Consider the following 13,913-nt stretch of genomic DNA (forward strand, 5'->3'; position numbering starts at 1 on the left):
ATTACTTGGCCCACTCCCAACTTGGTACATACTTGCAAGTCTGCTTTCCAAGTAACCACCCTGTGAAGTCATGCTTGGTAATCACACCTCCAGAAAAGCAACCACATCAAGCTTTATCAGCCAGACATTGTCATTCTTACAAGTCCTGTCACTGCAAGAGTTATTGCAGAGATGGTGGAGTTGGCTTTTTTTCAGAAGGACAGATGGGGGAAAAAGAAGACTTTTCTATTAGAACTGAAGTGAGGCTGTAATTTCAAAGCATCTTCATTTTATAAGGAAAATGCATGACTCAGCAGATGATTAATAGACTAAAAAAAAAAAGTGACCATATCTCTGGTCAGTAGAAGTCAAAATAAGATGTGGTGAACGATCCGTATCTGGATTCCACTGAATTAGGGAAAGAAAGGTGCACTTCAAAATGTTGAGTTTGGAATTGGAAACTAAATTTTAATAAAAATAAATGATAAAAGCTAGCATTATATAGCACTTTGAGGTTTCCAACACACTTTATATATATGGTCTCATTTGAGTCTCACACCTACCATGAAAGGTAGATGCTATTATTATCCCCAGTATGTAAATGAGAGGAAGCAAAGAAAGTTATTAAGTACCTACATAATAGTTTCTTTATAAATATTATCTCATTTGATCCTCAGAGCAGGTCTGAGAGATAGATATTATTTTTATTCTCGTTTTATAAATGAGGAAACTGAAGCAGACAGATTGAGTTAATTGCTTAGGATCACAAAATTAATAACTGTATGAGGCAGCCTTTGATATCAAGTCTTCCTGGCTCCAAGTCCAGGATTCTATTAACTATACTATCTAGCTGCTCCAAGCTTTGTTTCATACATATCTCATATTTCATACTATCTCATGTGACGTTGGGTGAATTTAAGCTCTTTAGGTCATAATTTCCTAATCTGTTAAAGGAGCTAATTGGATTAAACAATTTGTAAGTTCCCTTCCTGCTCAAAATCTATGATCCTGTAAATGGACAGCTCTTGATAGGACAATAGAAACTTAGTAACATGTTAATAAATTTGTGCTCATCATCAGTGAATTAGAATGCTCTTCAACAAACATTTATTGAGTGTCTAATATATCTACTAAACACTTGGGAGACAATAACTTGGCCCTTCTTATTAAGAAGCTTGCCATTTAGTTGGGGGGTAATGACAGAGTGTACATGGAAATCATTCATGGTAGTAGGTTGGCACTGCTTTAATTCATCTGTGATTTCACCCACGTGGGCCCTCCTCTGGTGGTGGAGATGACAACCCAGACTCTTCATGACCCCATTTGGAGTTGGATTTTTTTTTGGCAAAAATACTTGAGGGGTTTGCCATTTCCTTCTCTAGTTCATTTTCCATGGGGAAACTGAGGCAAACTGGGCTAATATCTTGCCCAAGCTAGTTAAATGCCTTAACAGACTTAAGACCTGCCTTTAAGTCTTTTAATATTTTATGGGAAGCAGCTTTGCAATTCCTCCTATCACTATATGACTGGCCCACGTCCTTTTGCAATCATATGTTTCCTAGACAATTATAAAGTAACCTAAGTTAAATACCAAAGCACTGTTGGTATAAGTAAAATGGTAATTTAGAGGAACAAGTGATCACAAAAGGCAAAAACAAAAGCATAATGAAGTGAGGAAGATTTGAGCTTGAATCTCAGCTGTGATAACTTACTAGCTAGGTGACTCTGGGCAACTCACTTCACTTTCCTGTACCTTTCTTTACTCATGTAAAATAAGGGTCTTGTGCTTAGGGATTTTTAAGGTTCATTCTAGCTCTAAATCTAAGTTTCCATGAGTCCTGGAGGAAGGATTTGTAGAAAAGGTGAAACTTAAAAGATGTAGTAGAACTTAAATAAATGGAAAGGAGACTGGAAGATAGCTGGAAGGGAGAAAACTATAAGTGGAACTGGAAACCTCATTTGAGGCTACTAGGTTTGTTTAGGGGGAAAATGTGAAAGACAGATAAAACTTAGTTTGTGTTTGCTCTTACCTGCCAGATTAATCATTATAGAATTTAGAGTAGGAATAGACCTTATAAGTCATTATCTAGAAGTAGGATGATAGTTCTACTATATAGTAGAATCCCTTCATTTCATAAAAGAGAAAGGTTAGTTAAGTAACTTGTTCAACATTGGGTCTATAGCCACAGAACTAGCATTTGGATTCCTATTGTCTAATGGAATATTTTTTAAACTAAAGGGGCTTTTATGCTCTCCTGGAGGCAATAGGGAATCATCATATAATAGGAGGATAACATGTACTAAACAGTCTCATAAGAAAATTAATCTCATACTAGTGTGGTCTCATAAGATTGCAGTATTTACTCATATCCCTGCTTTCTTCACATATTTCTCCCTCAAAGAAATGTGTGATGTGCACACTCAAATCACACACACACACACATTTTAAGAAGATAATTTTCAAAGGTTTATTTCCCTCTCTAATTCTTCACTCCACCAGTTCACAACAAAACCCTTCTTTTCTACTGTGAAACACCAATTTTCACTGCACATACAGACTTTTCTAAGCAGAATATCCCTTGCCCTTTTCAGAGCAGACAATGGATTAAATTAAAGGAGCATTCTAGCTGTGGGAGTGGAGAGAGGAAAGCTAGTTAGCCTCAAGGCCTCTAACCCTGCCCAGCTGCTATTGGCCCCCTGTGATTCTTGAGTTTTTCCTGCAGAGTTGTGTATTCTTGACCAGTAAACACGTCTGAATTTGTCTTATTGCAGCCAGTACAAAGAAGCAAAATTTTCAGCAGTACCATTAATAAATCTGTTCTGTTTTCTACATCAGGTTTGTGTACAATTTAAAAATCATCCATGTTTTCAATATATTTGTTGACTGGCACTGCTTTGTAGAGAAAATAGGGCTAGAAAAATATAGACAAGGCAGTATAGAGGAGCCACATGGGGTAGGATATATGCAACTTTTATTTCCACTTTCTTCAACCTTCTTGAAAATAATATAAAAAGCTTTTCTGATATTCCATAGCTTTTTTTTTTATTCTGATGACCACAAACCACATGTCAGCACATAACATTTTGAATATCTACAGAATCAAAGGAAAACATTTATAGTCAGAGAAGACCTCAAAGACCAGGCTCACCTTTTGGTACCAAGACTAAGTAACTTAACTCAAAATCACTCCATTAGCATAGCTTAGGTTTGAAACCAGGAGCTCCAATTCTAAATACATTTTATTTTCCATTATATTTCTCTCTCCCTATGATGATATATTCCCTAAGAAAAATTAAATTAAATTTTAAAAAGAAAACACATTTCCTTACTATTTAAAATCCAATCATATTATCAGTTCACTGTAATGATATCACTGCCTAGAAGTAGTATGATATTGTGGGTCTTATTTAACTAAAGGCAAGGAGAGCTCCCACAAATTTGAATTACATGAAAGAAGTATGAAGGAATCTCTAGTATTTAAAGATATTAATTAGTGCATATATAATAATTGACATGCATTCTTATCATTTATTTGCTTCTACCCTTTAGAATATAGTGATAAATAAAAACCCTGATGACTTCTTCATAAGCTAAACAGGGTTGCCATGAATTATAAACAGCAAACACAAGTTCTGAATTATCAGTTTGTCTTTGTCAGAATTTATGCTGACTTGTGGGATTTGAACTTGTTTCTTCAGTTAGAATCAAAGCTCTTTCCCTATATAATGGGATTGATCATGAAATGTTCATTCATTCATTCATTCATTAAACATATGTTCAAATTAAATACTGACTTTATATAAATAACTATTCTAGGTGCTGGCAAAGATATAAAATTTAAATAAGGAAATAACTGCACTACAAACATATAATACAATGAAATATCATATAGTTGTAATGTTAATGTGCAAGACCAAAGGTTTCTGCTCATTGGTATGAGAAAATAAAGTTTTCTAAAAAAAAGTGGCATTTGACTTGGATTTTAAAGCATGATTTTAAAAATCAGAAATAGGGAAATAATTAGTTTCTAGCTATAAATAATAATGTGATTGAGGCAGAAGTTGAAAATCACAAAGCATGTTAAAGGGACAGCAAAATAATTTTATTTTCGTGAAACAGAAAATATAGTGGTATAACATGATTTATGTCTGAAAATTTAGAGTGTCAGCATGTTTCAGAGAGTTTGTAGGCCAAGCAAAAAGCAGTTGAATATTACTCATCAGGCAAAAGAGAGCAACCAAAGATATATGAAAATAACATAAAGGAGAATATATAGATATTTAGAAGAATAACACCATAAGTTATTTCTAAAAGGTTAGTCTGGTATTGGTATAAGCCAGTGATTCCCAAAGTGGGCACTACTGCCCTCTGATGGATGCTTCAGCAATCCAGGAGAGTGGTGATGGCCACAGGTGCATTTATCTTTCCTATTAATTGCTATTAAAATTAAAAAAAAATTAATTTCCAGGGGGCTAAGTAATATTTTTTCTGGAAACGGGGCAGTAGGTCAAAAAAGTTTGGGAACTACTGGTATAAGCAATTGAATAGAGACATTAAAATTAAAAGGCTGGGAGGATGATATTTCAGTAGTTCATCTGGATGATCACAAGGGCTAATACTAAAGGGATTGAGGTAAGAATATAGAGGAGAAAAATCATTTAAGACATCATGCATTGAAATCAGTGACATGATCACTGATTGGATATGGTAGGTAAGAAAAAGGAAATAATCACATATAAGTCTATGGTTTTTAATAACAGAAATGGAAAATTGGGTGAATAATAGATAGAAATAATTAAGACTAAGGGAAAAAAACCCTTCAGGATAATTCTAATAATTTCAGTTTGGGAAATATTGAATTTGAGGTGCCAATGGGACATCTGGATTGTGACAAGGATCTGTTTCTCAAAAGAGAGGTAAAGAGGAGAGATCTGAAAGACAAATGCATAAAGTAGTCATAAGTATGGAAGTGAATGACACACCAGGGAGAGATCGTGGATAGGAATGAGAAAAAAGACCTCAAAAGCTCCTTTGGGGACTCCCATATCAAGGCACAAGCAAGATTGAATGAGATGGAAAAGAGAGTAGGTAGTGAGGCATTCAGAACACTGAGTATAAATAACTTTGTTTTCAAGAAGTTTAACAATAAAAGTGAGCCAAGAAAAAAACAATTCTCTCTCTCTCTCTCTCTCTCTCTCTCTCTCTCTCTCTCTATATATATATATATATATATATATATATATATATACATATATTATTATTATTATTATTATTATTATTATTATTATTATTATTCCTATTGACTCCCAGAGGAGCATAGGGCCTCAACCATCTCACGCCAACGGACTCTGTTCTGGGCAACTTCCACCAACTGGGCATATCTTTGCCAGGTCTATTTTGGCCTTCCGACTTTTCTCCTCCCTGGTGGGTTCCAGAGTTCCCAGAGTCTGGTATAGATCTTTTCAGGCCATCTGGTGTTCAAGATTTGACGTAGGCCTGGAGTTTGTTGGCTTTTGCCAGCATGCATCGTGGACTCTGTTGGAGAGCAATCTTCCAGACTAGGCGATCATTGGTTTTGTTGGTTTAATGAGGTTGTAGTTTCTATAGCAAGTGAGATTTTTACGGGGTGAGGTTGCTAGCCTCGGGCCCAACCCTCCTCCTTTTTCAGCCGGGCTTGGGACCGTCCTTGGCAGATATATATATATATATATATACAAACATGCACAAACATATATATGTGTATAAAAACATTCTCAGGTGTATGGGATGTATCTGAATGGTAGGGAATGAGAAAGCTGTCTATATATATATATATATTTAGAGAGAATGTCTCATTAACTGGAGGCATTGAATACAAACACATTTTTAAATTCATGTTTTCTCTATATATATTTATATGTGTATATAGCCTTAAAATATGCTGAGTACTATTTGTAAGTCTCTTATATAGTGTTTATATAATATGATATATTCATTTATATGATTATTTTAGCATATAATTTCATTCATATATGGGAATTATGGTAAAGAAACTCTTCTTGATATATGCTGTCATCTGTTCTGCAAATTAAAGTCTTAGTTCACCAAGAAGTTATAATGCTAATGTGTCAGATGCAGAACAGGAAATGCAAGTTTCCAAATTCAAAGTTTAGCTCTCTATCCACTATGCCTCTATCCAGCTCTTTTTTTTTTTCTTTTAGGGAAAATAAGGCATATATAAATGAGAAATTTAAGGAAGTACTCTGTGAGCTAATCCGCCTTTATTTTCTCAGTTCAACTTTCCCATGTTTTATATACACACATAGATGAAATAAAGGCATGAACATAAATAGACAAAGGGAATGGACCCAATGGAGCAGAGAGTGGATGTATATGAGATGAAGACATTGCGTGTTTTTTCTATTTTGAAAAGGAACTAGGAGAGCATGTAAGATAATATCGAACAGTTTTGTATAATAGTGAAGTTGGCATCCAGGTTACTTGTTGTATGCGGGAGGGTTAAGGGGTGCCTGTGATGGGAGAAGGAAAAAGTTGGAATTTGTAACAGATATTGTAGGGAATCTATGAAAAACACATAGACCTATTCATCCAATAGTGTGATATAAGAGCACCGAAGATAATTTATTCGAGTTATAATAAAGGAGATGTTTCTGTGACTTGAGAGATGATTAACACTCCTATATTTTTTTCGTTGTCAGGCTATTTCTGGAATATTGTGTTTAATTCTTTGGGTCACATCTTGAGAAAAAAAGTTATAATCTGTAAAGTGACCAGAGGAGGAAGGAACTGTGTGACATAGGGAGTCAAACTTATGCCCATTGAGAATAAGGAGCAGGCATTTGGACATTTAGCCTAGAGGAAAGACAATTAGTAGAAGACCTACACTTATAAAAGATACTTTTAAAGGCTATTTTAATGGCTGTCTAGAGACAGGATTAGACTTGTTTCTTCTGCTTGGCTTCAGGGTGCAAATTTTAAAAAAGGGGGAGTTTAGATTTGATCTAAGCAAATACCTTCTAACAATTAGAGCTTTCCAAAATCAACTGACTGCCTCCAGACACAAACAATTCTACCTTATTAAAGGTCTTCAAAATAAATCCCTATATCTTTTTTTCTGTTATTTTATAGAGGACATTTGTATTGTTATGGGTTGGAAAAGATAAAGTCTGGGGCCTTTCTAACTTTGAGATTGTGTGACTGACTCCACCTTTCTCTTACCTTGCTCTGAACATTGGCCTGTCTAATCATCATTATCTAAGAACTTCTTACCTGCTAGCTATGTTGATGATTCCTAATGAGTCACTCAGTGCCTTATTTCCATTTTACACAGACTCTTAGAGTCTTCTACTCTACTGGGGAGAGTGCTTGCCTTGCAATTAAAGGTCATCCCTTCAAACTTAGGTCTGTCACTATCCTCCTGAGTGTGGAGTTGGACAACTCACTTCAAGTCTCAGGATAGCATTTTTCTCATTTGCAAAATGAGGAGAATTGATTTAAATAACTATCAAACTGCTTACTCCTCTAGTCATGATGATTGAGATATTTTATCTCATTGCCATTTTCAAGCTAACCCCATTACTATTGAGGTGTAATTTTCCCCTTTTTAAAAAAAATGATATCCATGTTAAGAGATTCTGGTTTATTATCTCTGTAAATTCATTTTCTTATGTTCCTATTATCTATTTCCATTATCTTTTCAAATCACTTTGCTCCAGTGAAACTAATGCTTTATATTTGGGAAAATAGAGAACTACTACCTTTTTTAAGAAGGACAATAGCAACTCCCAAGCTAACTCTTCTTTATGAAATTATAAAGGAAACACATAATTTAAAATGAATTTGGAGGGTTAGATTTTTTTTTAACAAATTCTCTCTGATGTTGTAGGTTCTCCGTACCGAGATAAGATCACTATAGCAATTCTTCAGCTCCAAGAAGAAGGCAAGCTTCATATGATGAAAGAGAAATGGTGGCGTGGTAATGGCTGTCCAGAGGAAGAGAGTAAAGAAGCCAGTGCTCTGGGAGTTCAGAATATTGGTGGCATCTTTATTGTTTTAGCAGCTGGTTTGGTGCTTTCAGTCTTTGTGGCAGTGGGAGAGTTCCTGTACAAATCAAAAAAAAATGCTCAACTGGAAAAGGTAAATATTGTTCTTTTGCCATTTATACCCACTGTTGTGGGTTTTAAGGAACCCATGCTTCATGATTTCACCAGCCAAAAGTTTTACCTAGTCCTGTGGCTGTTCATAGTCTTGTCTAATATTAGTTATGTGACAAAGGTTCACAACAACGAGTGTGAGGCATCACCTTTTGCAATTTTTAATTTCTTTTTAATATGTTTAATTGTAGCCAGCTTTCAGGACAAGTGACTATTTCTCCTCTTATTCAAGCCTGAAAAAAGAAAGCTTTTTACTGCTGGAAGTTCACTGCAGTTAATTTAATGGAAGAGGAAGATACTTGAAACTGTAATATGGGAAACAAATTACTCTTCTACTGATCAATCTGGTATTAAAATGCAAAACTGACTATCAGTGTGGAGTCAGAAACCTTAGAAATGCTTGTGAAAAAGATTACATTCTGACAATATTTTCCTTTAAAACATTTCTTTGCTCATATTTTAAAGGGCAAAATCAATATTATTGCTGTTCTTCTACTATTGGTTATGATTTAATCTTCTGTAACTTTCATAGATTTATGGAACATGGACATTTTTTTTTGTTTTGCTTAGCTAATATAATCATTTCTACATTCAGTATTTCCTCAGCAAACTGGTAGATGATATAGAGTTTTACACCAATAGAATGATATGTACCTGTAAAAGCTAAAGAAAAATATTGAGAGGAATATTTGTTGAACTTTATTACATTGAATATGCTATTTTTTACGACAGTTTTCCCCAATCAATGGAACAAAAATGTATTGTCTTTGCATTCTTGAAAAGTTTGTGACCTCAATCAGTCCCTCAATTTATGGTGCTATATCTTTTCATACAAAAATGAGTAGTAATTCCTGAGACCTTGCTACATGTAGAATCAGTTCCTTTTCATTTATTACAATATATCTCTTTATAAAGAAAGAAATTGTTTAGGAAGCAACCATTGATACCTTTTAAAAATAGATATTTTAACAGTTCAGAGTTTATATTGATTCGTGTCTTTGTCTTTAAATAACTTCTTTTTGGTAATACTAAATATTGCTTTTAAAAAGGCTTAGCTGTCAAATATTGAGGCAGAGTGAGGTCACAAGGTCTTTTAATATTTGGAAAGCTTTATGAAATTATGTTGGTCAATATAAAGTAGATAAGTAAGATCTAAATATTACCCTTCATTAATGCAGGGTGTCTAAATTCTGTCAACCTTTTGGAACCTTTGTACCTTTCAAGTGACTTTTTTTATTTGTTGCTAAAAGCATTTTCATTTCTTTTAAATAATTCATGAACATCACAATTACTTGTTCACCCTGGGCCTATATTCTTTAACAGAAGTCCACCACATTTTCATTTTAATGATCTAAAATAACTCAGTACCTTTGCTTTGCAAATAAAAAGATAATTTGGATCAGTTTTATTATATGTATATACATTTATACTTACATATACAGATACAGATATACATTCACACATATTTATAAGCATATATTTATATATGACACCTTTGACACCAAAACAAACTATTGAAAAATAAGAAATTCAGCCAATTAGGAGGATATATTTAAACACTGCCAATCAAATATTTTTATGGTTTTAACTTGTTTAGCTGGTTGTATTGATATAGAATTATAGTCATAATATCCATGTATAGATTTTACCTTAATTAACTTTGTTATAAATTCAATTCTATGCCCTTTAAAAAATATGTCAAGTACTATATGCACAAGGTAGATATATCTCTTACCTCATCTACTTCAGTAATCTTTTCATTAAGGGTGAAGTAGTCTTTTTTTCCCCTTTATGATGAGGACATTCCTGAATATTAATGCCTAACATTTATGCTTCAGAACATAAATAAATAAATTTTTTGAAGTTAGGATTCATGCTTTGAGGTAAGGTATTGAATGAATGACTTCTGAGGGCCGATATACATCTATAATTCATCAATACCAAAACAATATCATTTTTTCTAATAAGGACTTATGTTTTCATCTATATTGTGTATACAGAAATGTGACAATTTGACAAATAGTTTTATGTTTAAAAAATAGAAAGAAATTAATGAAAAAGCACTACTTAGAGTTTCTTTCTATCCCATATTAATTGGTCTGTATACCTTTGAGAGGCAATTGATATTTGTCAATGATAGGAATAGTTTAAAAAATGAGAAAAAATTCTAATTTCACTTAATTTAGTCTACATACATAACAAAAAGGATGTTTAATCGATTTAAATAATTTACTCCTTTCTGCTGAGCCAGATAAGAATGATTTTCCCCAATGACAAATTTTTACCAGTCACAAAAAATTTTGCTTTGTTTTTACCAGAGTATTTTAACTTAGTAAAGGTAAAGATAGGAAACATCTCAAAATATTTAATTCATCGATTTTTTTCCTAACGAAAAAGCATATCACATTTATTTCTATATATTTTTGGAAGAGATATACTACATAGTTGAAATTGGCTTGGAAGACTGAAACTTGCCACATATTTTGCTTCAGTACATTTCTATGTGCCATCCTGAGCAGATGCAGCAGGGATTAGAGGAAAGTACACTGGCCTCCAGCTAGAACACCTGAATTCTATACTCAGATCTTCCTTTAGGAAATAAAGGAAGAAAAAAAGTCTCAAAGCTATTGTAAGGACAAAAAAAATGAACTTCAAAAAGAGGGGGGAAAACCAATATACATTTGCAGTCTCAGTAAGAATAGAGTAATGTAGAAACTAAAAAAATTATTTCACATGTAGAGCTTATTCAATAACAGCTGTTAACAAATGTAATATACTAGTTCTAGCATGGAGAGAAGTACCAAGACTGATATAGCTATGGAGCTGAAGTAAAAACAAAAGAAAACATTATTTAAAAAAGTGAATTTGTCTTTTTTCAGTCATATTAGTGTCTATAGCCCAAATGATAAAAAGGAGTAGGCAAAACAAACAAAAGCCTGATATAAGAATTGCCATTCACATTATTTATTATGAGACAATTAATCTTTTGACCTTCATTATTTATTGGTTTTTGAGCAACAAATATTATATATTATCTTGTTCTTGGCTGCCTATTCATAACTTACTAGATTTATTAAAACATACTATACATTTGCTATTTGATTTCTATCATAAAAATATACATGAGACCAGAATTAACAAAAAAACTAATTAATGATTTTATAATTTTTATTTAAATTAATATTCTTAGCATTCAATATGCAACCAAAGCATTTATGAATATTCGACATATATGTGCTCATTCATTTCTTCAACAAATATCTATTGAGTGATTTTATATATATATGTCTATATATAGTATGTTTATACACACACAAACATATATAAACACACATTAGTATGTACATCAGTGTATAATATACAGTTTGGACCCTGAGAAAACTTATTTTACCTATCCATCTATCAACCTAATTAATTCACTTATAACTTATCAATACATACTCATCAATAATATCTAGAAGTGTAGCTGCAACAAGGTCATGTTTTTGTATTTATTTTTCAACTGAGAGACAGAAGTCAATACATGCTCAAAACATTGCAATCTCACATCCAAGTTTCATTTCGAACTGTGAATTAATGCTATTGCTGTGTTCATAATTAATACTTATTTCAATGGTATGATGATGATTATTTATTATTTATAAATTCAACAAATCAGGTGAACCTAATGCTTCATATATTGTAAAATGGTGGGTGAAATAAACAGTAAATTATTTTTATATTTTCTATTTGTGTAAAAATTTTAAGTATTCAGAATTCAAATGTGTTTATTCTATGAGGTCAGGTTTAAAAAGGATTGAAATGTCATTGAAATGTGTGGACACTGAAATTTTGGGGAACATGAACTGCATTCCTTCTAAGTAACCACAAGATGGTGTATTACATTATAATAAATCATTTAATTGTTTGGACTTTTAATTTAAAGATTAATGTGCTGAAATGTCTGTTATTTTTATTGCATTTAAAACATTTAAAAGATAAACATTTTTATAGTGCCTGTGAGACAAATAATGGTGTCTTTTAAGGAGTCTTTTGTTCCCTAAAGCTATCTTTCCATAAAATAAGCAAGTGTTACTTATTTGGTAAAAGATGATATTTATTGTATTATTTTGAGTCTTAGAGGTTATTTTTGGAGGAAACTTGAGAAATAGGAGTTCTTTCCAATAATCTTTCAGATACTTGATACATTTCATTACCCAGTAAAACTTAAGATAAAATACCTTCTCTATATTATGGGAATTTACAAACCATTCCTTATTGCACTTCAAAAATTTTTATTTCTATTAAATATTTCATTAATCATAATGTCAATTTATTCACTGCTAGTTAAATATGTGGATGTGTCCATCTCTTTATAAATAAATATTCAGGGTTGTCCCAAAAGTCTTATCACTGAGGATCTGTATATAGATATAGATACAGATATATCTTAAAGATCTTAACAAAATAAAAAGTAACTTCTCTTATCTATACATGTAGATTATAGATATAGCTGTATCTATTGGTATAACTAAAAAACAATTCTTAAGACAAATTCACATTTAAGTGAGGAACATCATTTAATCCATGAATATATCTTCTTTTTCTTTCATATTAGAAAAGCTAGCTAGCTAGCTAGATGGATGGATGGATGGATAGATGGATATATAGACAGACAGATTGGTAGATTCCTGCTTTGTCTTGATGTGTAACAAAGTAACTCCAAGGATTTAATTTCTCCTTAGGAAATCTTAAATATGATTTTTTTAACCCACTTCTGTAACTGAAAATTTTAGAGAGATAAGTTGCTCATCTTATTTGAACTGTTTTGACCTCGAAACTGTAATTCCAAACATAACAAGAGCCAAATTGTTTCCTTTGTTCTTTAGTGTTTAAACATAAAGTAATTTCAAACAAAGTTAATGACCCATCAGATATATAAAATAAATAGACCATCTCTTCAGACTAACTTTAGGGTCCTTTCATTCTTATTGCTACTCTGACCTACATTTTTACTGACTCCTTTAAAATTATTTATAAAAATGAAGAGACAGCAATTTTTGCAGAACATCTCATTTTACCTTATTTTAATTGACATTGCCAGTTATGTCATCTGCTAAACCAAATCTAAGATAATCCATGTAAAGTCATTTTTTTCAGAAATCAATGTAATATGTAAAAAAAAGGAAGTTACTCCTTAGATCATGGCTAAATAAAAAATGTAGGAGGTGGTGCTAAATCAAAGTAGGCACAATAAATGATGTGTTCTGAAACACTGCTATTTGGGAGCTGATAATGAGAAACTTCACAGTGGTGCTGATATAACATGCAGTTTGGAAAAGATATTAGGTCAGGTGTGGTGTGTCAGGAAGCATTTTTCTAAGATTACCCTACCTTCATTCTATGCAGACCCTGCTTGAATGCTGACTAGTTGCTCATAGATTCCTGTACATATCACTTCATAAGTATTTTTTCCCCTGAAGGAAGCTTGATAGAAGAGCAGTGTGTATTTAAATACCTTTTCAAACATTGCTTTTGAACACTGACAAAAGATTAATTCTCACAACTGCAAGATAAGAAAATTTGAAGTAACCTTACTGTAGTTAGGGTATGAATATTTTAAAGTGTTAGGACCTTGCCAATTAAAATTGTATGTTTAATAATATATATTTTTTAAATAATGACTACTTGCAAAATTTTAAATATCTTTTTTCTTTCTTTCTTTCTTTCTTTCTTTCTTTCTTTCTTTCTTTCTTTCTTTCTTTCTTTCTTTCTTTCTTTCTTTCTTTCTTTCTTTCTTT

The 13,913-nt window shown here is 32.4% G+C and overlaps 1 protein-coding gene across 1 annotated transcript in view; it reads left to right on the forward strand.

Moving 5' to 3' along the window:
* The window catches only part of GRIK2 (glutamate ionotropic receptor kainate type subunit 2), a 767,698-nt gene that overhangs the window by 744,565 nt on the left and 9,220 nt on the right, over positions 1 to 13,913 (forward strand). The window contains exon 15 of the mRNA XM_044676594.1: positions 7,866 to 8,116. Within this exon, the coding sequence (XP_044532529.1) occupies positions 7,866 to 8,116 (251 nt within the window). The remainder of the gene's footprint in view (positions 1 to 7,865; positions 8,117 to 13,913) is intronic.

Source organism: Gracilinanus agilis, chromosome 4, assembly GCF_016433145.1.
Source record: "Gracilinanus agilis isolate LMUSP501 chromosome 4, AgileGrace, whole genome shotgun sequence".
Lineage (NCBI taxonomy): Eukaryota > Metazoa > Chordata > Mammalia > Didelphimorphia > Didelphidae > Gracilinanus > Gracilinanus agilis.